This window comes from Gekko japonicus, unplaced genomic scaffold, assembly GCF_001447785.1.
Source record: "Gekko japonicus isolate JY-2015 unplaced genomic scaffold, Gekko_japonicus_V1.1 scaffold106, whole genome shotgun sequence".
NCBI lineage: Eukaryota > Metazoa > Chordata > Lepidosauria > Squamata > Gekkonidae > Gekko > Gekko japonicus.
Genome location: NW_015170890.1, coordinates 1,946,974 through 1,972,196, shown reverse-complemented (window position 1 = coordinate 1,972,196; position 25,223 = coordinate 1,946,974). Strand labels below are relative to the sequence as shown.

At 43.2% G+C, this 25,223-nt stretch overlaps 1 protein-coding gene across 2 annotated transcripts in view; it reads left to right on the top strand.

Annotated features, from left to right (window-relative positions):
* Positions 1–20,818, top strand: part of TCAIM (T-cell activation inhibitor, mitochondrial) — a 28,129-nt gene extending 7,311 nt beyond the window's left edge. For both annotated transcript variants that reach the window (XM_015418402.1, XM_015418403.1), the window contains exons 3-11: positions 4,808–4,943; positions 5,891–6,044; positions 10,242–10,494; positions 11,746–11,868; positions 13,417–13,514; positions 14,135–14,226; positions 16,282–16,514; positions 19,255–19,386; positions 20,334–20,818. In XM_015418402.1, coding sequence (XP_015273888.1) covers positions 4,808–4,943; positions 5,891–6,044; positions 10,242–10,494; positions 11,746–11,868; positions 13,417–13,514; positions 14,135–14,226; positions 16,282–16,514; positions 19,255–19,386; positions 20,334–20,559 — 1,447 coding nt within the window. In that variant the 3' untranslated portion in view covers positions 20,560–20,818. The remainder of the gene's footprint in view (positions 1–4,807; positions 4,944–5,890; positions 6,045–10,241; positions 10,495–11,745; positions 11,869–13,416; positions 13,515–14,134; positions 14,227–16,281; positions 16,515–19,254; positions 19,387–20,333) is intronic.
* The last annotated feature ends 4,405 nt before the right edge of the window (positions 20,819–25,223 follow it).

Here is a 25,223-nt window from a genome sequence, read left to right as displayed (position 1 = left end):
CCACTTGCACCTGGCTGGATGACCTTGGGCAAGCCATAGCTCTGGTAAGAGCTGTTCTTGAAAAAAGAGCAGTTTCTGTCAAGAGCTCTCTCAGCCCCACCTACCTCACAGGGTGTCTGTTGTGGGGAGGGGAAGGGAAAGGAGTTTATAAGCCGCTCTGAGACACCTTTTGGTAGTGAAGGGTGGGGTATAAATCCAATCTCCTCCTCCTCCTCTTCCTCTTCTTCTTCTTCCTCTTCTTCCTCTTCTTCCTCTTCTTCTTCTTCGGAGAACTGCAACATCAGCAAAAACTAGGATCTGTAACATAAATTGGAAAGTTCAGCTGCCACATAACACCATAGCCAGCCTCTTGTTAAATACCAGAAGACGTGAGCATGTGCAGCCTTTGTTTTTTCAACTGTACTGGCTCGTAGAATGCTTCTGGGCCCACTTTTAACCTATGAAGTTCTACACAACCAGGAACCTGCATATTAGCATAAATACGGTCTTCTGCTGTATTTGTGTATTAAATCAGGCCTGCTTTGTATATCAAGTCAGGAATGAAAATCTACTACTGTCATATGATTACCTGCCTCAAGAATCAAGGTCTTTACAGCAGAGGTCCTGAGCCAATGGAAGAGATACTCTTCTGTAACAGAGGGATCTTTCCTCCTCTCTTTCATTCCAGGTGTGCTGTAAAACTGTCTGGGGTAGTGATTAGTGTGTTGGTCTAGAATCTGGGTGACCCAGGTTTGAATTCCCACACTGCCATGGAAGTAACTTTACTGACTGGCTGAAACATTATCTCCATATTTATTCTGGGGTTTTTTATTTAGTTGTAGCTCCCTACATCCCACCCTAGTCATGTGGCACTGTGAACATATGCTGGGAAAGTGGGTTATAATTATATTCCTAACTGGGGAAAGATGGTTTTATATGCCTTTGCAGTGGAGTGTGCATGAAAAAAGTTTGGCAAGTGTACTAGATTGTACTAGATTTTGGATAATAAAAGTTTGGCAGGTGTACTAGATTTTGGATAATATATCTGTGATTTTCTGTTCTTTGGTGCTCCTAAATGGGCTTCACTGTGACTGACTCACAGGGATATCAAAAGTTGCTATGGTATTCTTACACAAAAGTCATAATTTGGTAGTCCTTCACGTAAGTCTGAAAATGGGCAGTGTTCTGGATGTGAAATGTTCCTCATAATAGCAGCCAGTATAACAGTCGAGTGGCCATGCCATGTACAGGAGCGCCTCTTAGAAATGGCATGGGACCTCTGGCAGCTTGGCATGTATCTGTAATTGCGACAAGCTTGCTGTGTGTACATATAGGGAGGTGGTTTCCTCTCATCCATGCTTTGAACCACTTTGTGATCAAAAGAACAAAGATTTCCAACAGCAACCAGAAATTCATGCTTTTTGTTCTAAATTTACTAGTATTATAAGTTACTAGGAATAAGGCCTGTTGTGGAAATAAATACAAGCTCTAGAAAGAGGCTCTCGGTGGGCGCCCTGCCCTTGGACATTCAGCATCAATTTGCTGTGGTGACCTCAGCAGGGTATAATGACACAGAGCTTACCATTTTCTCCAGGGGAACTGATCTCTGCCATCTGAAGAGCAGTTGTAATTCTGAGTGATCTCCAGCCCTCCCCTGGTTCCCCAGGAGGAAATTGCTGGTTTGGAGGGTGGAGTACCTGTCTGAGGTCCCACCCCTTCTCAAACCCCACTCTGTCCAGGCTCCACCCCTCAAATCTCCAGGAATTTCCCTACCCGGAGGTGGCAACCCTATTTCCTTCCCAGCCAACCCTCAACATACCATTATCTGCCCCTCTGACTTCAAGTTTCTATCTCTCCCCCCCTCCCTGTAGTCTTTACCTAGGAAAACTACAGTCTTTCTCCGCAGTGGGGACCTAAGCAGGAGGGAAGTGACCTCAGCAGGGTATAATAACATAGAGTCCACCCTGCAAAGCAGCCGTTTTTGCCAGGGGAGCTGACCTCCAGCCTTCACCTGGAGATTAGCAGCAATGGTTCCCCAGGAGGAAAAGTACAGTCTTTCTCCGCAGTGGAGACCAAAGCAGCTTACATCATTCTCCTCTCCTCCTTTTGATCTGCACAACCACCTTGTGAGGGCGGTTAGGCTGAAAGTTTGTGACTGGTCCGAAATCATCCACTCAACTTCCACAGCAAGAACCTGGGTCTGGCAGACCCTGGTCTGAAGTGGTAACTGCTACGGGTAGGGTAGCCAACCTCCAGGTGGAGCCTGAAGATCACTGGGTATCACAACTGAACTCCAGACAACAGATCTCTCTCCCCCTGGAGAAAATAACTACTTTGTAGGGTGGGCTCTATGGCATTCTATTCAGCTGAGTCCTCCTGCCCCCCCCCAAGTCTGGCTTTTGTAGACTCCACCACAAAATAGACTCCTGCCTTTGCCTTTTTACTGACAGAACCAAGCTTGGTCGCCTAGCAACAGCCACTGAGGGAAAAGTTAGTCCCACAGGAGCCAAGCAGGAGAAGTGTCTTCATCAGGAGAGAGAGCCGTTTTGGCAGTTTATTCTGTGGCAGTGGCCAGGGGAGAGGGAGAGGAACGGACCCAGCACTCAGCCAATGGCACACAAGTACTCTTGAGTGGCAGTTGATGGGTCAATAGCTGATGGAGCAAACTGCACAGCCAATGGGAGAGCTGGAAAAGGCCAATATGTACGAGAATAATATATATAGGATTCTGTGAACTTCCTTTTAGCTGCCTGTTGGCTCGTGGTATGAATCTTAACAGCCTTTACAAAATGATCAGATTTTTACTCTAATGTATCATGAGCCGTATTCCTTGTTAGGTATCATAAACAGCATTCCTTGCTAGGTGGGGCTTCAGAGAAATAATAAGCAATGATGTGAGCCAGTTTGGTGCAGTGGTTAGAGTGTTGGACTAGGATCATGTGACACCCAGTCAACCATGGAAGCCCACTGGGTGAACTTGGGTCAATCACACACTCTCAGCCTAACCTACTTTGCAGTAGAGAATAAAATAGAGCAGAGGAGAATTATGTAAGCCCATTGGCGAGAAATGGGTAAATAAATAAATGGAAACCTCTGTTGCCCTGTTTCAGGTCTGTGTTTTTAATGATTTGTGAATTAGCATCAAAAACATGCATATTGGATTAAAACTTGTTGTCCTATAGAAGACTCTAATGATGTTAGGTGGAACAAACTAGTTCTGCAGGTGGGTTAGTGCATCCACTAGCCCAGTGATCCTCATAGAGAGCCACATTTCCAATTACCATCAATCCAAAGAGCCACATTTACTTCTGTCCCTGGCAAGAGGCCTGCAACTCTGGGAGGCTCACAGCTCACTCATTCCTCTGGCAGCAGCCTTTTCAGGGTGGAAACTGCCTGCCAGGCAATAGCCCCACTGGGGAAGGGCCTTGTCCACTTTCCTGAAACATAGGGCGGATGCCACTGTAATGCTTTAACCAGGTCTGAGAACCTTGAGTGACAGGGGATTCAAATGAAATTCTGCAGTTGAGAGTAACAGTTGAGAGTGATGGTGGAGAGTGGAGTGAAGGAGAATTAAGCAGAGTAAGAGGATCAAGGAGGATCCTGAATTGGGGAAGTGGGATAAGTAGCCCTTCCCTGAGGAAAATAGCTCATAGTAAAGGAGGGTGATACCTATTAAGTGGTTAAGAAGGGAAATTGGAACATGTGTGAATGTTTCTGCCTTCACAAACTTAAGAGTTTTTGAGGCAAAGAGGTTTATGCTTGTTTATTTAAGCAGTAGATCAAGATGGGTATCTGTGTTTGTCTGTAGCAGTAGAAAAGAGCAAGAGTCCAGCAGAACCTTAAAGACTAACAGAATTTGTGAAAGGGTGTGAGCTTTTGTGAGTCGCTGCTCACTTCTTCAGATATCTGAACTCTCTCCACAGTTTCAAAGATGTGTCTTTATAACAAAACAGCTAGTTGATTGTGGCAAACTATCTACCCTGTATATTTATACAAAGTTACCTCATTCCTGTTGCCTGTTCACCTTCTAAGTCCTAAACCTGATACCTACATGACCATTTCCCACCAAATAAATAAATAATAAATAAAGCAGTTTGTTAGTTTTGAATTACTATCAGCCTCTTGTGTGCCATTATCAGACCAAGACAAAAGAAGGATTTTAGTCAGTCCCTCAGTTCCCTAGGCTGAGTCAGCTTTTATCTATATACATTTTAAAAACTGGATGGGACAAACAGCAAAACAAAGAACAAGAAAAAGAGACTGCCTAGCCAAAGAAATAGAAAAAGGGAATTTGGGAAACAGTGCTCAGGAGAGCCACAGGTAGCTTAATGGAGAGCCACATATGTCTCCCATGTAGGGTTGCCAGGTCCCAGCAAGGGTTTCCCTGTTTTGGGGGGCTGCAAAACCCACCCCCAAATAGGGACGTCATTGGGCAACATCCCTGATGTGATGATGTCACCTGGAAACGTCATCGCATCAGCGACATCACGTGCAGCACACTGGTTTTTGAGCAGACTCTATGGTTTTGAAGCAAAAAACAATAGAGTTTTTGTCCAAAACCCAGAGCATCATACACAGTGTTAACGTTGCCGATGCAATGATATCACATCCGGGTGACATCACTGTGTCCGGGACATTGGCTGACGATATCCCACCCACCCCCTGGAACGCCCCCCAAATCCCCCTGCCGTGATGGTTAGGGGACCTGGCAACCCTACCCCTGAGCTGCTGAATGACTATCACTGTACAATCCTAACCCCTGACTATGGCCAGAATTTGTTGTTTATTGAAGTGGCTAAGTTGCTTAACAATGCTCTTGTTTTCTTAGGTTGTCTCTCGAGAAGGTACCTTTCCGGGCTTTTATCCAGCTGAGAGCTTTATCAGGAGCTGATGCTGTCAATGCTCTGCGGCCTTTCTATTTCGCTGTGCATCCAGACTTCTTTGGCCAGCATCCAAGAGAGAGGGTAAAAAGACTTTTTCTTTATGGTTGGACAGTTTTTGATACCATATAATCTGATTTATCATTTAGGGGTCTTCTTATTCTTGTGGTGAATTTGAGAGTTTTGGTAGAAACGCTATTGTAAAGAGTCAGTGAGGAGAAATGTCCTAATAAGATATGTACAGATATGATTAAAATCACATATTTCCATCTGTTGCCAAATATTAATGGAAGGGGCCATTGTTATATGCTATGCCTTCCTTCCTGAAATTATAGGTAGGTCTTTGGTTTTTTGTGTGGTACTCTAAAAATGAGCAAACATGAATATGTTTTCTGTTACCATGGTGGTTTTCAAACTGCTACATTTTGCGTCCCTTGGAAACTTATGAGAGGCTTCTTAGTGAAAAAATGAACATAGGCAGGCAAGGTTCCCTGAAAGGGAGCTCATTTACAAATCTTATCCTGCAACATGAAGCTTAGAGGGGTGTGTTCTGTAGGTTTTCTGATGTATTATGTAATCATGTAGGGTCATCATAGTGTGGTCCAGCAGGCCCGGCCAGTGTCTTGCAATGAATTGTGTGTGTTTCAGACATCCACCAGAATTCTTGATAACATGCTGGGTTTCTGTGGCAAAGAAATTAGTATGGAAGGTAATACTTCCATAGTTGTCACACAGATAAAGGTATAGTTGTCACACAGATAAAGGGGAGGGCGATATAGAAGCCTAATTAAATAAATAATAAATAATTTAAATGCTGTCTTCATTGCTTTGAGTCCCTGTCTTGTACTGTAGGATATTCAGCATGGACCATACAAAATGACAAGATGCAACTGAAGAAAATCTTGTTAAACAGAGTACTTGTTTACAAGTTAACATATTACGATGCAAACTTGTGAACAAGCACTGTTACTTGCTTTAACATACTTGGGTGTTCACGTCTAAGTATTTTCTTTTTGGTGGTTTATTTTCAGGAAGTCAATGAAAATTCTTTGAAAAGGTTAAATGGGTATTTGGAGAATCTCCAGAAACCAGGCTTCAGTTCTTTTAAACCAACCCAACTCACTTTTTACGTACGAGAGAGAGAGCAAAACCCTTCCAATGTCCAAGAATCATTCGGGACTTCAGGTATTTTTGTTACCTTTGATTTCTTTCCCCTCTTGTGAATTTAAACTGTACATGACCCTTTAATAACTTTCGAGCCCTGGACCTCTTTAGACACTTAATGGAGATTTTTTATTTTTTTTTCAAAGATTTATTTATAGTTTTCCAGTATACATTATCTTGTCGAGTTACATTTAACATTCTTGTGAGTCATTTACATTCTCCTTGTCCAACCAAACATAAAATTTTTTCCATCTCTTCTCAAAGATCTCCTTACTATTACCTTTCAGTAGCACACTTAATTTATCCATTTCTACTACTGATAAAAATTTATCAACCACTTCTTTCTTAGAGGGTAAATCTTCTTGTTTCCATTTACTGGCTAATAATAGTCTGGCTGTTGTAAGCAAATATACAATTACATATTTATTTGTTCTGGCATATGTATCTGGAAGCATGTTTAGTAACGCTATTTCAGGTGTAAAAGGTACGGGCTCACCTATTATATCATTTAAGATTCTAAATATCTTTTTCCAATACCATTGTACTTTCTTACATCTCCACCACATATGTATGTAAGTTCCGACATTCTGTTTACATTTCCAACAGGTCTTATTGGTAATGTTATAACATTTTGAGATTTTTTCGGGCGTATAGTGCCATCTATAAAACATTTTGTAAATGTTCTCTTTATATGAAATAGCTCGCATAAACTTTATTGAGTTCCATGTTTTTACCCATTGTTCTATCTCTAATGTACATTGCATATCCTTTGACCATGCAAGCATTGTTCTCTTTATTTCCTCACCTTCCAAGTAGTCAGACAATAGCAGTTTATACATTTTTTGGACTAGCTTATCGCTTGAGGAAAGCCATATTCTATCCAGATCATTTTTCTCATTATAGAAACCCCTTTTTTTGTCTGAATTATATCGTGAGTTTAATTGCATAGTATCCCACCAGGTGAGTTTCATCTTTTGCTTATCTAATTGATCGACAGTTTTTAAATTGTCGGTGTTATCTAATAAATCTTCGTAAGTAACAATCCTACTTTCATCCTGGAACGTCATCATTGTTATCGCTTCCATTGGCGCCACCCATTTAGGAGTTTTTAAATAGTATTTTGCTTTAATTTCTTTCCAAATTCCTATTAAAGCTCCCCGTATCGTGTGATTTGTGAAGGTTTTTGGTATTCTTCCTTCTTCGTACCATATATATTTATGCCATCCATATACTAAGTTATGTCCTTCAAGTTTAAGCAGTCTAGCATTTTCCAATGTTATCCAATCTTTAACCCATACAAGTGCTGCCGCTTTATAGTACAAATTCCAATTTGGCACTCCAAAACCACCCCGCTCTTTTTTATCCTGCATATATTTGCTATTTATTCTTGATTTTTTGTTATTCCATATAAATTTATTACATATTTTTTCCAGATCTTTAAAGTATGATGTCTTTCTTAGAACAGGTAAGTTTTGTGCTAGAAATATAAATCTAGGTAGAATGTTCATTTTCACGGCTGCAATTCTGCCCATCATGGAGATTTTTAGATCTTTCCACCTTTCTAGTTCTATCTTAGTTTCTTCAAGTAGCTTGTTGTAATTATCTTTCACTAGCGTAATATTTCGGCTTGATATCGTTATGCCCAGATATTTGACCTTTTTAACTATTTCCATTTTAGATAGTTCCTGAATCTTCAGTTTTCTTAAATTTGTACAGTTCTTTGTCAGTACCTTAGTTTTATTAAGGTTGATTCTCAACCCAGCTACTCGACCATATTCTTCTATCACCTGCATTAGAGTGGTAATTGATTCTATTGGATTATCCAGTATAAAGACCAAATCATCGGCGTATGCTTGTAGTTTATATTCTTCGCCTTTTATTCGCAATCCTTTTATTGCCGCATTTTCTCTCACCTGTTCTGTTAATGATTCTAAAGTAAAGATAAATAGCAAAGGAGATAGAGGGCAGCCCTGTCTGGTGCCTTTTTGAATTTCTATATCTTGTGTTATGTCGTTGTTGATTTGTACCTTCGCTACTTGTTTATTATAGATTGCTCTAATCATCGTTAAGAAGTTCTTACCACAGTTCCATTGTTCTAATTTTTGAAGCATAAATTCCCAATTCACATTGTCAAACGCTTTTTCAGCGTCTAAAAATATTAAAGCCAATTCCCTATCAGGATGTTCTTCATAATACTCTAATATATTTAAGATCATTCTGATATTATTCTTAAGATATCTCCTTGGCAGAAAACCTGCTTGATCTTGATGTATTATTTGATTTAATATCTTCTTCATTCTCGTTGCCAATATTGAAGCAAAGATTTTATAATCTGAGTTTAACAGGGAAATTGGCCTATAATTTTTAATCTCTCTGTTATCTGAATTCGGTTTGTGTATGAGGGATATAATAGCTTGATTCCATGATTCAGGAGTTTCGCCTATAATGGCTATACTTTGTAATAGGTCTTTTAATATTGGTTTGATCTGTTCCTCATATTTTTGGTAAATCTCTATGGGTATTCCGTCTGGTCCTGGAGATTTGTTCTTTTTCATTTTCCTTATTGCCTCTGTGATGTCCTCCTCTGTTATGGGCTCGTTTAATATTCTTATTTGTTCATCATTAAATGCTTTCTTATTTGTAATGTCAAGGTATCTCTTTATCAAGTCCGTTTCTTGTATATCTTGTCTGTATAGTTTTGCATAAAAGTCTTCTGTTATGTTTTTTAATTCTTCAATTTTATGTTTTTCCACTCCTTCTCTGTCTCTAAGAGTTTTTATGATCTTCTTTTCTTCCTGTTTCTTTAGCCTGTATGCCAACCATCTGTTTGGTTTATTGGCGTTCTCAAAAAAGTGTTGTTTAACAAATTCTAAATTTTTTGCAATTTCCTGGGACAGTATTAAATTCATCTTATGGTGTAGTACTCTGAGATTTGTTTCTGCTTTTCTTAATCCTGTGCCTGACCTCTTTAAAGTATCTTCCTCCTTTTTGATTTGTGTTATCAATTGTTCATATTCTTTCCTCCTTTGCTTCTTTTTCCAGGCATCTTGGTTAATAAAACAGCCTCTCAGATATGCCTTAAAGGTGTCCCATACAATTTTTATAGGTGTTTCTGGTTGGATATTTTGTATAAAAAAAATTGTGATTTCATCTTTCATTTTCTTATCAAATTCTTTATCCTTTATCAGGTTTTTGTTCAATCTCCATCTTATTTTCCGTCGTCTCTCTTTTAACATTAATAGTAGAGGACTATGATCAGCAAAGGTGTTCAAATCTACCAAACGAATTCCTAGAAATAGCCGAGGAATATAGTTTAGTAGATGCATGGAGGGTAAGAAACATAGAAAAAAGAGACTATACTTTCTACTCTGCGAGACATAACTCATGGTCTCGAATAGATATGCTTTGGATATCAACTGGGTTAGTACCAGAAATAGTGGACGTGGAATGGAGATTTTTTAGATTGTCATGAAACTCAGTGGCTAGGCAACCACCACAGTATTACTAGTTGAAGCCTTAGTTTCTTTCAATAAAAGACAGGGGAAAGGGGAAGAGCCCTTTCCAGAGCTGTTTCAGCCTTTGAGGGAGACTCGCCAGGGCTAGCAGCAACCACCAGGTGACTTGATACCACATGAGTCCCATAACTCATCCAGCTTCTCACTACTGATCAACAGCAGCTACCCCACAATAGCCAGTGTGGTATAGAGGTTAGCGTTTCAGACTAGGATTTGGGAGACCCAGGTTCAGATTCCCACTCTGCTATGGAAGCTCACCGGATGATTTGGGCCCCGTAACACACTCTCAGCCTAAACGTCCCTCACAGGTTTGTTGTGAGGATAAAATGGAGAAGAGGAGAACGATATACAAGTCCTTCTGGGTCCCCAGCTTGTTCTTATCTGTTCTCTGAAACAGCCCAGGGGCCCCCTGCAATGCTGGCTCAGACGGCTGAGCCTTCACCCATTGCTCTTGTTGCTGAGCTGAGCCCCTGCAGCACTGCCGGTGCCACTGGGACCCCTTGGTTTAGCTTGCTCCTGGCTCCCAGAAGCCCACCAGTAGTTTTCCTGGTAAGTCAAGAGGCCAGTCTGTCCATGAACTTAGTGGCTGAAGTTCACCAGGAGATTAATCAGTAGCTGGGTTTGTGCTGGTTGTTAACCAGGCATAAAACGATATCATTATGCTGTGTTAACTATTGCCTTGTTCTGGGATTGTGCATTGCAGGATTTCGAGCCGTCAGTTTTACTTTGCAAACCAGGGACCTGCTAAGCACAGTATTGGATGTCCTGAACTCCTGTAGCTTATCTACTGAGCATGTGCAGAGCTTATACAGCAACGTGGAGACTCTGTCTAACCAGGGAGCACAAAGAGCGTTCCAAAGGCCTATCAGATGGGACAAGACTTATTACTCTTTTACTGGGTTCAAGGATCCTGAGGAAGAACTCGAACAAGCTCAGAGGATGGAAACTACTCTGAGGTATCTGGTTTTTATTTAACAAATGTTTTGTATTTTGTGTGTTTGACTTGCCATTGTCAAAAATGGAAAAATAAAGCCTTTAATTTGCCATTAATTCTTAAACCATTCAAGTTAGGATTTATTTGATGAGAAAAGTAGAGTATAAGTACACCAATCCGAAGGGAGGAAGATTGACCTACATGGAGAGGCGATATTCATCTACCCTTTCTTTAATCTTGTTTTTTCTCATCTTGTTTTTTTTTAAGGAACCACTTTGTTACTTGGAACTCCATGTGCCCAATTGCAGAAGTGCAATTGTCCTACCACACAGCTTTTTTGTTGTCTATTGTACAGGGCCTCCAGCTGCACTATAGAGTATCTTCTGATTCAAAATGGAGCAGGAACAGGGTTGCCAGGCGCCCAGGTTTGGTGGGGGTTTCCTGATTTGGAGGGGCTCTTTCCTGCCTGCCAGCCAGCTGGCGGGCGGAGGGAAGTCCCACCCCCAAGAGCCACCTGGCCTCCTCCCCACCTCTCCCCAGCAGCGTTTAAAGGAAGTCTTTAGACACTGCTGGGGAGAGGCGGGGGCCACGTGGCTGCACTCCGAGACTTCCTTTAAACACTGCTGGGGAGGGGGGGGGCTGCACGCCTGCACTCCGAGCCACGAATTTGGGGCTCGGGGTGCAGGCACACATGGCTTCTCCCCCACCTCTCCTTAGCATAGCCACATGTACAATTTAAAAGGTAATGGCAAATTGTAATTTAACCTTCTAAACTGTGTAAAAACATGGTATGGGTTGCTGCTTATTTCTGTTAGCTGTGTTCCCAACAGCAGCTTAAACATCAGGAACTGAAGCAGAAACGAGCAGAAAAACTGAATTCACCTGCTTTATTTGTGCCTGTTGGGCTGCTATTAAAAGCAGAAGAGCAGAGGCAGCAAGTGTGTTTGTGCCTCCCCTTTTCATACAAGCATCTTTGAGGAAGACCACACTATGCAGTACAGAAATCACCAGAAAAACAAAATGCTACAAACCTCAAAAACTATAGCTGAGTATCGGAATAAAAACTACAGAAACGTTTCACATTTCTATACCGTGTAAATATTATTTCCTGTCTCCAGAAGGGCAGCTAATTTTCCGCTCCTTTCTTGCCATTTTTAATATGTTTGAGCACTTCAGTAACAAGCTTTTAAGCAGTAACTTAATCTTCTTGCCTAATTATGCAGCGTTGCGGCTTTTAAAAATGCAGTGGTGATCCATCTTATCTTTTCCCCAGTTCCTGGTTATATAATAATGAAGAGAGTTCAGTAAAGAAGCTGAAGAATAGCTTGCCGCTCCGGAAGGAATTGGACCGCTTGAAAGGTGAACTTTTGCGACAGCTGCAGCTCCTTGATATTAGGTAACAAATGAACTTTACAGTACTGAGTGAAAAAGCAAACGTGTGGGTAGGACACATGGCGGGCAGAACAGTACAGTCAAGCAGTAGATGGGCAGATTTATTTCACATGGACCTAAAAGCGTGTGTTCTCTTGAGGCCACCGCATGTATTAAAAAATATGTAACATTTGGTGGCAGCCTCTGATTCAAAAGGGTTTCTTGCTTGACTTGGTGTTTCCTCTGTGGCTTTGTGCATGTGTCCTGCGCATGCAGTATTTATAGCACAAGTGCTTTAAGGAACTCTGCACTAGCCAACAAATTGGGAGTTCTGTGTGTCAGGTGCTCCCTCAGTTATTTTATTAGGGAAATAGTCGCAGGATCACAACGCTGGTAAAAGGTCACAGTGGTCTAAATACTGAAACCAGGACCCAACTATAAACTAAGTGCTGCTTTTTTAAAATCTTAACCACCCTTAACTTTAAATAAAAGCCCATATTTCAGTTCAAATAGCACCCACTGTGGGATTGTAGTCAGAGTGCTGGACTGGGAAGGTGGCTGGAATGATGCTGTCTGGGGCGACCTCAGGCCAGTCAGTATCTTTCCACTTAATCTGCCCACACGTGTCTATTGTGAAGTTAAGAGGGGGAAATCCCATGTGGATCACTCTGAATTGTGGGGGAGAGACCATATATTTCACTCCCTTTCCCACACACAGAAATGAGAGCTTGCTTCGGGGAAAGAGGAGGCAAAACAGTGTGTTATTGCTTCTTTCCTTTATCCCCAAAGTAGCTTCTCAGTTTGGTGCTGGGGGGTGGGGTAGGGTTGCCAGGTCTGGGTTGCAAAATACCTGGAGACTTTGGAGGTGGAGCCAGGAGAGGGTGGGGTTTGGGGAGGGGAGGGGCCTCAGTATGGTACAAGGCCATAGAGTCCACCCTTCAGAACAGCCATTTTCTCCAGGGGAGCTGTTCTCTGTCAGCTGGAGACCAGTTGTTAAAGCGGGAGATCTCCAGGCCCCACCTGGGGGTTGGCAACCCTAGGGGGAGCAGGCTTTGAAAAACAGGCTGGGCTGTGCCTTTTGCTTACACAAGACTCTTCCTGCCGGATGGTGATTGGGGAAGGGCCTGGGTCTCTTCATCCTTTTCCTGGCCCTGCCTATTTAGGCAGTTAATTCTAAGCTTGCCTAGCTTGCATTTATCTAGGAAAATGTAATGAATGGCTGCCGGATTCTTGCTTTCTGGCAAGAATGCTTTTCACAGTCAGACATAGGGAAATGCCTCATATACACAACCCTTTCCCTTTTGGGTCGATATTTTTTTTCTTCCTTGCTCCTTCACAATGTCACTGTGCAACATATCACATACACATTTGTGGGGTGGGGGATCCATTTGAACTGTAGGCCCCCCATAAGGTACTCGTAGATCACACCTGGCAAGAATTTCACCCTGCTTGACTGTTAACAGCATCTCTGAACGGCCTTTGGCGAGCCTGCTGTGTTAGTCTTGTGTGCCTAAAGATGCTATGTGCAATTTTTAGAGAGGTTAAAAAAAGGTCCTCCTGTGTTTTGTTTCAGATGGCAGAGGAGCTGGGGCCTTGCTCATCGGTGTAGCCAGCTGCACAGTCTAAGTCGGCTGGCTCAGCAGAGCCCAGAAGTGCTAAGGAATGCAAAAGGTATCTATTTTTTCCTACTGCCGTTTTGTTCAATTTATTCATCCTCTGCTCTTCATAAAGAAGGTTGTAATCAGACAGTAGTTCAGAACTTGAAACTGCTCCAGACCTGGCATAGCTTTTTCCCTTTCCTTCTGGGCAGAGCTCAGGATGCTGGAAAAGCCCAGCACGATGCCTGCAAGGCTGCCTTCTCTGCAGTCGTTCAAGTGTGTTAGACTAGGACCTGGGCGGCCTGGGTTTAAATTCCCACTCTACCATGGAAGTCTGCTGGGTGACCTTGAGCCTGGCCAGTCTCAGTTGGGTTGTGAGGATAAAATGGAGGGGGACGAATGATGCTGGAGGCCTTTTTGGGTCACCACTGGGGAGAAAAGTGGGGTATAAACATTTAAGGTAAAATAATTTGATCTTTTTGGATGACTGCAAGCACTTACTTTACAATATTTTGGTTTTAGCTAATTTTCTTGCGTGTTGTCACAGGAAGGAGGGGAGCACTGACATGCTCAACTTCCAGCAGGAGATGCTCTGTAAACGTTTTGGAGTCCCTAGGCTAACTCGCATTGTTGTCGAATTACAAATAAAATGGCTGTGGATAGTGAGTAAATGCCCCATCCCCTTTCCAACAGGACGCACGGTGATATTCACCGACCGTTCGGGCATGAGTGCAACAGGCCATGTTATGCTGGGAACGATGGACGTCCACCACCACTGGACCAAAGTAAGAACCGGGGACCGAGAGGCGGCTTGTCTTGCTGTGACACTCGGCAAGTATTTGTGGAGCAAAAGGGAAACTTTAAGAATTTCGAAGAAGTTGGCAGTGAAAGGCTGCTGATCTGGATGGCCCCACAACAGTTAACCTGTTGCCAAAACCTGACCCTGATTTCTGAAATGTGGCTCAGTGGTGTTACTTGTTGCTGGAAAGTGGAGTTACAGCACTGTATATGCTTGCTCATGAACACTTTCTCTTTGCACTGGCTGTTTGTGCCAAATCTAAGATATAATGAAACATTAACCAAATACTTCTTTCTTTTTTTGCCCAGAGAATTATTATGAAGTCTTGGTATGAGTTCTCATGTAAATTTCTATAGCTGTGGATTAAACAATATACTATCACAGTATAGCACGTACATTTTGCTGGCTACCTCTTAGCTATAGTTAAGAGATCAGGAGTAGACCAGAGGATCGTGTGCTCAGTCCTCCTTCCATAAAACATATTTATCTGTGACACTCTTAACACTGACCAAGGTTCTTGTTTAACCAGTTCATGAATACAATATTAAACTGTAGTTTCAAGTCTGATTAAAACAGGAACCGTGGCTAAGGTCTGTGTCAATGTATCTCTTAACTGTAGTGAAGGCAGAACAGCCAAATTCACTTCCAAGAGGTGGAGTGTATGGAAGCGCGTGGTTCCGTGGATGGCTCCTGGCTCCTTGTCCACTGCTAAGAGACCGCCAGCATCTGTCTTTCAGTTATCATGATGGCTTTGTATTCATTAGTACTGCTGACTACTTAATGACTGTGCTGTAGGAAAGAGCAGGTGCACTGTGCAGTTATGTCATGGTCTAGACCAGGGGTGTCGAACTCATTCGTTACGAGGGCTGGATCTGACATAAATGAGACCTTGTTGGGCTGGGCCATGTGTGTCATAAAATGTAATGCCAGGTAGCAGAGATATAAACTTTATAAAGAACACAAATACAAAGGGTTTTTTTAAAATTAAAATAAAAACATGCTTAAAACATTAGCAGTCTTGCAATATTTTGTTTATTTAACAGTGTCTGATAACTGACACCTCTTGCTCTGAATTATTGCATCAAAATATCTGTGCTGTTGCAATCTTGAGTATGCTGTTCAGGTGTGTATCTGTAAGCTGCAAACCTATGATGACGCGGCAGCAGAAGAACTGGAAGACAGCCAGTTCCACTGTGGGCCTGATAGAAGCCCTCCGGGGGCCTGATCTGGCCCCCAGGCTGCATGTTTGACACCCCTGGTCTAGACTATGGAGGGGAGCCAGTAAAATTTTTTTACTAACGGGACCCCCCAGGACTAGCATTTTGGGGAATTGTTTTTATTTGTTATTTTTAACAAGAAAGGAAAAAGGGAGAACAAATATAAAAGAAAGTTACAAAAGAAAGTTTCAGGTGGGTAGCCATGTTAGTCTGCAGTAGTCAAACAAAACTGGGTCCAGTAGCAGCTTCGAGACAAATAAAATTACTCATTACAAAGGGTTTTTTTAAAGGAATAAGAGCATCATTAACCTATCATTCCATGACATTATAAGCAAAGCCCGCCTTTATGTAAACTTTTGAGACTGTAAATCATCTTCCTTCGTACTTCTCCTTCAGTATTTCATTTTAGATATGAGGACAATTTTCCTTACTCTCATCACTCATTAATATTGGGAGCCACATTTGGGGCACATTTTGTGCAGTGGCAGGACAGAGAAGGGAAGGAAGTGAAGTCCTGCTCCACTGAGGAAAATCCTTTCCATCAGTGGAGATTTTCTGTAGGATCCAAGCCAGGGTTCACCCATCTTTCTTGAAGAGTTAAGCATTAAATACTCTTGAACAATACTTGATGGTGATAAGAACATTTTGAGTGATCGAGATACATGTATAAAAACAACTCAATAGGTTTTTTCCCCCTTCAGGGCTGCTGTATTAGCTTTTCTGTTGCAAGCTGAATGCTGAGATCATCTATAAAAAAATTAGCGAGTCTTTAGGGGCTTTTTGAGATCTTGTCATGTACTTAAGGAACTCTTTAATGTGTGCAGATTTTCGAGAGGCTGCCAAGTTACTCTGCGCTTCAGAGGAAACTGCTGGTTTTGGAGGACCGTGTAAGCCATCTTCTGGGAGGCATCCAAATAACATACATTGAAGAGCTGCAGCCGATGCTGACCCTGGAAGAGTATTATGCTATTCTGGATGGCTTTTATAACAGAGTGCGCAATAGCAGGCTTCCATTTCACCCTCGCAGTCTGCGTGGATTACGGATGATTCTGGAAAGGTGCGTTGCCACAAAAACAGGCTTTGTTCCTGGGGCTGATGATTTTTTCCCTTTATTTGTCCAACAATTGACTGAGTTTATGGGAATTTATTTTGGCCATAATCACAATGCTTCATCTAAGTACTTTTCAGCACCCTCCAGTTTGGTGTAATGGTTAAGTGTGCGGACTCTAATCTGGGAGAACTGGGTTTGTTTTCCCACTCCTCCACTCATAGCTGCTGGATGACCTTGGGCAAGCCATAGTTTTGTTTAGAGCTGTTCTCTCAAGGACAGTTCTGGAAAGAGCTCTCTCAGCCCCACCTACCTCACAGGGTGTCTGTTGTGGGGAGGGGAAGGGGAAGGGAAAGGAGTTTGTAAGCCGCCCTGAGACTCCAAGTGAAGGGCGGGGTATAAATCCAATCTCCTCCCCCTCCTCCTCCTTCCTCCCAAGAGCAGCCTTGCACATATCTGAGAAGCACTCTGAGGTCAGGAATTTCTCTCCAACACGGCACAGTATGAGGTCTGAGGGCTGCCACAGAATAAATCATCACACATGCTGTGTTTACACAGAAACACTTGATGCTTGTGCATGAGGAGAGGTTTTCATTTAGGAAAGGGGGAAATTGCATAACTCCAATATTATTTCCAATAGCCTCCAAAAAACTATTTTTACTGGGAATCAGTATATAAATTTTGAGTGCACTGCTCTCAGAAAACAACTCAGAGCAGGTTGAAAAACAGACATTCTGCCCTCTAGATCACAAACGCACACACACGCATCCTGTCTGTCTGTTAACTGAATATTCAAAGTGGCATGCATCAAAATATTTTTAAATCGGTTTAAAATAATAAAAATCCCAAATCAAAGCAGTGAACAGGTAATTAAATAGTCCAAATTAAAACCCAGCAAAGGTTTTGGAGGAGAGAATGGTTTCAGTCTGGTGCTCTAAAGGTGTCAGTGTTGACACCTGGTAATCAGGCTTATGGAGAAGATTCTGTAATCGGGCAGCCCAAACAGGAAAAGTCCTATCCCTGAGGGACAACTTCCTGCACCTAGAGTGAGGCTTTCACAGATGACCTTCATGAGCAGGCAGTTTCATAAGGGAGAAGGTGGTGCTTCAGGTGCCCGCCAGTCATCTAGGACAGGGGTGTCAAACATAAGGCCCGGGGGCCAGAACCGGCCCATCCAGGGCTCTTATCCGGCCCTCAAGCAACTGGTATGTATGGAAATGTAAGGTACTCCCCCTTTTATGGTACCCCTTGGGAGGAAAAAACCCTATTCTTGCATATGATTAAATACATTTATTGGGGCTTTTGTGGGTTCCCCAGTAAATCAGTTGCTTTCATGGCTAGGAATCAATTGTTTTTGGTTGTCTTTTGAGTAAAAAAAATAATAAAATGGGTTTGCCTGTGTCCTTTATAAAGTTTATATTTCTGGTACCTGGCGTTACATTTTATGGCACAGACGCCCCAGCCCAATTAAATGTCAGATCCGGCCCTCATAACAAATGAGTTTGACACCTCTGATTTAGGACATTGAAAGTGAAAACCAGCAGGTTCAGTTCTTGCCTAGAAACAGCCCAGAAGCCAGTGGGCATCTTTCACTACTGTACAAATACAATCAGCACAGTGAGCACCAGCTGAATATTTGTCAGCCTTAGACTTAAAGAGCTGCTCTTTCACAGTGCAGGTGATTGTGAACATCTTCTGGAGTAGACAAACCTATTTATTTATTTAAAACATTCCTATCCCTCCTTTCCACCCAGTTCAGAGACCCCAAGCAAGCAAACACTGAAATATTTGAGACATATTTGAGCAGGGAGCGGTGGCGCAGGCGGTAAGTGAAGCCTGCATTAACATCTGGCCGAACAGCTCTGGCTGTTCGAGCCCCACCATGGCCGGGGTGAGCTCTCGGCCCTATGTCCCAGCTCCCACCCACCCAGCGGCTCGAAAGCCCGTTAAAGGGCGAATAGACAAATGGGTACCTGCTATTAGAGCGGGGGGGGCACCCGTCCCTTGTGTAGCGGCGGCAGCGGTGAGCGATGAGCTGCTGCGGCGGAAAAGTATGGCGGCGGCTGGCGAGGCAAAAAGCGAGCAAAGGAGGCCGGACCAACAAGCGTGGAGGCGGAGCATCGCAGCAGGCCGGAGCCTATTCTGGACAGAGGCCGCAGCGAGCATGTGCTGAAGTGCGAGTGGCCCAGGCCCAGAGAAGGAATCGCAACAGCCGTAAAGCGCAACTTCAAAGACCAGCGCCAGAAGAGAGGACGCCGCTGGACTATCTCCCGCAAGAAAGATAACAACGAAGATCCGCTACAAAAAGGGGTGCCTTGTAGGCTTGTCACTTTCCCTATATGTATGTGGCCCTAGGCTAGGATTTGTGTTAATTGAAACATGTAAGCCGCTCAGAGCCCTAAGGAGGTGAGCGGGATACAACCTGAAGGAAATAAATAAATAAATTTAAAAGCATTTAAAATAAAAGTACATTTAAAAAAAATTGAAACAAAACATTGTAAATCACACACAAAAGATAAACACATAAAAGCACACGAACAGGGAGGATAGCTAATAGTGAGGGAACACCAAACAGACAGGGAAGTCTTCACCTGCTGACAGAAGATGACGATGGAGACACATCTCCTTTTTCCAGGTTATGCCCCTGTGGTATGCAGAACACAGCTTAACGTAACATCTGTAAGTTCAGGAACAAATATCAGCTCGTTTGTGCTGTCCTTAAAACATGTTTACTCTCTCTGAACTGCAGTGACATGTACGCGCCAAGGCTGCATGAACTTGGGCACTTTATCATACCAGCGGTCTGTGATCCAGCAGCCCTCCAATGGTTTATCATCACCAAAGCCCAAGAAGCAAGAGCTAAACTGGAAAGAAAGGAAGAGTAAGTAGACACGCTGCTCATGTTGCATCCTGTGCTCATCCTCGACCTCTTAGGAAGCTTCCAAGGAGAACTCCGCAAAGAGGCATGTAAAAAGCGAGCTTCAGCTAAACCAATTACTCACATCCTCCTCTGTTTCTAGAGGAACACACCATGCACTCTGGTAGCTTGTTTGCATCTTGCTCAACTGCTCTGGGTTCCCAAGCAGGGAAGAATGAATGGAATATTCCCCACTGGGCATCAGTGCCAGTCTGCCCCAGCGCAGCCTTGCCTTGTTCCCTGCCCCCCCCCCCCACAACTTGATTTAAGTGGCATTTGAGCTGGCCCCAGAGAGCAGAAAGAGATATTCCTGCTATAAAATCCTTTAAATGCTCCTTTACCCCTGTTCCCGCACCTTGGTATACTTATTCCTATGCATTCACCCACCAATAGGGTTGCCAGGTCCCCCGGGAGGGTAGAGGTTCCCCCGCTAAAAGGGTCCCCAATCCGCTGGTCCGGAAAAGGCCGGTGGGGGGAAACCCTGCCCCAAAGTGCCCGGTTCGGGCCAATGTGCCCGGCGCGATGATGTCACCCGGAGGTGACATCATCGCGCTGGGCGCATCACCAGCTGACGCTCTGACAATCAGCCTGAAAACTCTATGGTACCATAGAGTTTCCATGCTGATTTCTAGAGCACCAGCCAGCGACGTGCCCAATGTGATGATGTCACTTCCGGGTTATGTCATTGCGGCGCGCGCACACAAAGTTTGCACACGAAACTCCCAGCTACGGACCAAGTCTCCCCCGCTATTACCGGTAAGTGACTTGGCAACCCTACCCACCAAACAGATGGTTTGCAATTTGCAGAAGGGGTGGGGTCTAGAAGGTGAGCTTACAGTAGAAGGCAGAGTTCAAAGCATGAACTAATTTTGTATTTTATTTATGACTTGGGGGGGGGGGTGCTATTTCAGATTAATGGTGCTGGAAAAGGAACTGATCCAGGCTTCCACAGAGAGATTTTGCCTTCACCAGCTATACAAGGAGCCCAGTGTTCCCAGCATGCAGATGATCCATTCTTGCAAGAGACTGCTGAAAGAGTCACTGCCCTACCTGCAAGGCATGCGTCTCTGCATTTCCCACTTCTATTCGGTGCTGCAGGATGGAGACCTCTGTATTCCCTGGAACTGGAAAAACTGACCTACCTGCCAAAAATTCTGTATATGTGTAAGAGAAGATGAACACTGATACAAATTGTATATTAAATTACGGAAGTGTGTGTTTTTATATTAGTATTATCCAAGAAGTTTGTTTGTTGTTCAAGAAGGTACAAATGATCTATTGTTCAAGGCAATTTGTTAAAAGGACACAGTCTTAAAGACTAGGACTGATTTCACACAGGAGCTGCGCCGCGGTCGCGCCTCCCTTTAACCCCGCTTCTATTGGTCAATTTCCCACTCGAAGCCGCGTGGCCGCATTTTGACCCGCGGCTTCACCTGATTTTCCTCGCGGTTTCGTGATCCTGTTTTTTGAGGATCACGAAACCGCGGAGAAAATTGGGTGAAGCCGTGGGTCAAAATGCAGCCACGCAGCTTTGAGTGGGAAATTGACCAATAGAAGCGGGGCAAAGGGAGTGGTGCAGCTCTTGTGTGAAATCAGTCTAAATAATTTTCTGTACAAAATCTGGAATGAATGAGGCTATCAAAGGATTTAGTTGGAGATAGTGTTATAGAAAACTTGAATTAAATCTAAAAAGCACAAACATGAGTTTTATATATTATAAAATTGTGAATTATAACATGAACCTTCCCAGTATGGATTTTAATATATAAGAAAGTGTGCCTACTGATTAAAAGTAGTGATTGAATCTAACCTGTAATGCAAATTTCCTTCTCAGTTGAGAAGGTGGGACTCTAAAAGCTGGAAAACTCACATTTGAGGTCATCCAGTGTTGCCAATGGCTTAATTACATATTCACATATTTTATATATATATATATAGTGTGTGTGATGATAGGATATCCTTTAGTATAACTTATTTTACAGAATTATTGTACAGCTTAAGTTTTTTTTTTAATGTTGAACCTTTACCCTGTAGACCACCTACTTTGCACATAACTTTTCAGACAGACTTGCAAAGAGTATTCAGCTGCCTTGCACTTTCACTTCCATATGGGATTTGCAAACTGCTCCCTTTTTTTAAATTCCCTGCTTTGTGACTCTACTGGCGCCCTGGCGGGGGGAATCCTTGCAAGTTACTACAGCCAAACCCTGCCGTGTTCATACATGCATGTAACCAGAATGCTGTAGAACTCCACCAGAAACATGTAAAATATCTATAGAAGAGCTCCCACCCCTCCTTCCCCCCCTTTAGGGCACTCCCATATCAACCGCAGGAAGCCATTTAGGCAGACTACAGTCTATCCTATCCACTCTGTGGATGAGACGGGGACCAACTCGGCCTGATTATATGGTCTGAGAAAGTCAGGTCCCTCGAATAATTGAGGATGTGTCCTTCGTGTGTTCAATCTATCCGTTGGCATAGTCATCTAATGACTGCGCTACTTTGAAGCAAGAACAGAGCGCATCATGGCCTGCTTGCTTCCAGTGCTGTACCTGAGTGGGTCTAAACAAGGGGGAAAGGCCTTAGTGTGAATCTGTTCACTGTAAAAATGATCGAACCCTGCTGCTTCAGATGTCCCTGATGTAAAATATAGCTGTGTGTCTTTAAAACTCTTTTAAATTTTTAACTTGCCTTTCAGTGTTTACAGGAATATCTGTGTGTTTAGCCAAATGGATAAAACCTCTGCATAGGAATAGAATGTTGCTGTAAACTGCGGAGTATTTTTGTCCCCAGTGAGCTCGGTGGCCGTGGAGAGCACACAGATCCACACCGGACGAACCCTAATGGGTATCTGTTTTGCTGCTGCTGGCTGATAGGGGTGTGATAGCTCAGTTGTCCAGTGGTCGGGGTTTTAAAGCTACTTATGATGAGATGTCTGTGTTTTCCCCCCAAAAAATAAAACGGAGTCCGAAGACTGCGTGGCTGCTTATGGTTCCTCAGGCTTGGCAAAGTGTCAAATTTTGTCAACAGAGGGATTTAAACAAAATCTGTCACCATTTAAAATTCTGCCACCGACATCACCTGCGGCACATGCTGGACGAGCTCTCTGTTTTATAAATTATTAATTAGAAGTCACGCAGCTTCATTCAACAAGCTGTTAAACCGGAGGCCCTTCCATTTCTGTATGCAGTCCCACTGATTCCATTGGATTTAAGTGGAGATTTGGCCAAACGCTCTTTCCAAAAAAATGTTTTTGTTTTATAGATGATCAGTTGCAGATAAAATTGGATTTCTTTTCAGACCCGTCACATAGTGTAGGATGGTGTTTCTACACATCCCAAAAGGAAATGTCTTAAAAATGCTCTAGTCATTAAGAACTTTGACTTTGCCTGAAAGCTGTAATTGCAGTATAGGTGGCCTTATAATTCATTGCAAGGGTTAGCTAGTAGACAGCTATCATTCCACAAAATGGTAATTTTCACATACAAGTTGCAAACTTTCAACTATCATAGATAAAGATGGGTAGAAATGTAACCATTTGCTGCCAGAACAGATATTCAGGTTGGTTCATTAAAAAAAACTTGCAAAAAGAGTTGTGTAATTCTTTTAATTAGGACTTTCTAAAGTATCACAGGACCATGAGGTAGCTTCAGGTTCCTCAGAGTTCTCCCCTTCTGGCTAAACATTCAGTACAAAATCGGGGGGGGGGGGGCAGAGGTTTTCTGCACAAGTGCTTTGGTGGTGTATAACAAGCCTGGTGTGACCTACCAAGCTGCATGCAGCCCACCAGCTGGATCACACTTTGCTAGGTTCAAATATTTGCTCAGTCGCAAAGCTTAACTTGGGTGATGTGGGTCCAGTAGTCATTATTTCTCAGCATAACCTGGTTAAAAATGTGGATGATACCAATGGTTTCATTAAACCTGATTTTGCTGTGTGCCTGGAGTGGGGGTGTTAAGCAGGTCACGTAACCAGTAGTTTGCATGAGGTCACCCACCAAGTGTTTAGGCCTTGAGGGTTTTTCAGTTGCATGTGTAACTCTGCTGCCGTTTTGTTAGCCATATAAAATAAGACTGACTGCGCAGCTGCCCTAATAGAAAGCGAAAAATAGTGTAACTTATTTAAAAGTTGAACAAGCTCAGAAGTCCCAACTAGTTTCACAACGAGATCTGTTGTGTGACTGAGCTCAAGCACTCCTTTTGCTGTCCCCAGCCTAGCCTGCAGGGGGCAGAGTTTCCAAAAGAATCCTGAAATTGTGACTCCGGGTTAACACAGGAGAAACATAAATCTCAGGAAGGTGCTCCCATCTCAAGAAGAAAAGAGCAAAGCTGCCTCACCCATTTTCTGAATACCAGTGAGCATCATGCACCGAAATTGTTGGACTTCCTTAGGGAAGGGTGCTGTAAACTGAGCTATCCTGTTGTTGTTCAGTCGCACAGTCGAGTCCGACTCTTCGCGACTATCCTCTCGGAAGCCTTTTGTGCACTGAAGGCAGTCGTGGAAGTGATCGTCTATCTGCATCCAGGCCACTAGAGGGCAGCAGAGAGGAAACAGGCTTAGCAGTCAGTCCTCATCTCTTAACCCAAAACAGGTGTGTTTGCTACTGTGGCCAAACTGATAAAAATGTAGGCTGAAGGAGAGGGTCCATTATATTGTGTTATAATCTGCTGTTAAAGTGAGAATTTGTATTGTCCTAAAAAAAAAAGAGAGGCACTGACAAGGTCCTCCTGGTTGCCCGAGGCCTCTTTTAGGACGTTTCGTTTTTAGTAGACTCTCAGATCTGCAGCACCTGGGTGAATTATTACATGTTTAAAACAAGGAAAGGATCCCTTTAACAGCTGCCCAGCTGGAGAGGCAATTCTCAGCAAATAGCAATGAAAATTATTCCATGGCAATATTTTCCTGACATGTACTGGGATGCATAGCTATGCCACATTTATTACAGAGCCTGGGGTGGGGGAATTCTCTCAGGGGAAAACAAAAAAATGAGGTCTGTCTCAGGTTATTATAAATGGAGAATTGATAGGCATCCTCGATGGCTTGTTGCTAAGCAGCAGCTAGAAGTGGTTGCCCATAATCTAGTTTGCTTTAAATAACGTGTGTGCATGTACAAGAGAGAGAGAAATAGTAGAAGGCATCTTAATATCCCAGTGCAAAAAATACTGTAATTCAGGGGTGGAGAACCATTGTAAGTTCTGGGGGGGGCTCCATTGGACCTGGCCTGTTGGGTGTGAATTTTTCAAGTCATCTCAAGCACAGAGGAGGCTAGGTATCAACACCCAGAAAATTAGGCATACATATTTTCATATACACATGACCAAGCATTCATGTGGTACTATGGTGGCATATTTGGACAGCAAAGTTAAGCAGGTCCGCTTGGAACTAAGTCCCATTTTAGTCAATGGGGCTTACTCCCCAGAAAGTGTTCTTGGGATTGCAACCTTGGTTAATCTTCAGTCTGTTGAAACACAGAGACTTGCCTCTCTTTTCAGAAACTGCAGGCCAAGCCATAGACCAACTATTTTAAAGGGCAAAATAAATGGTGCAATGGGAAAGTTTGCTGCTGAAATTCTAAACAAACCTACTGAAATGCCAGCCCAGTCAAAATCAGTGGGACCTGATTCCAAACAGAATGGTGTAGGAGTGGATGACTAACTTGGCCCTGTTTTCCCCCTAGTTGTTGTTTTGTTGTTTAGTCGCACAGTCAAGTCCGACTCTTCGCGACCCCATGGATTAGATCACGCCAGGCCTTTCGGTCTTCCGCTGTCCTCTGAAGTTTGCTCAACTTCATGTTCGTTGCA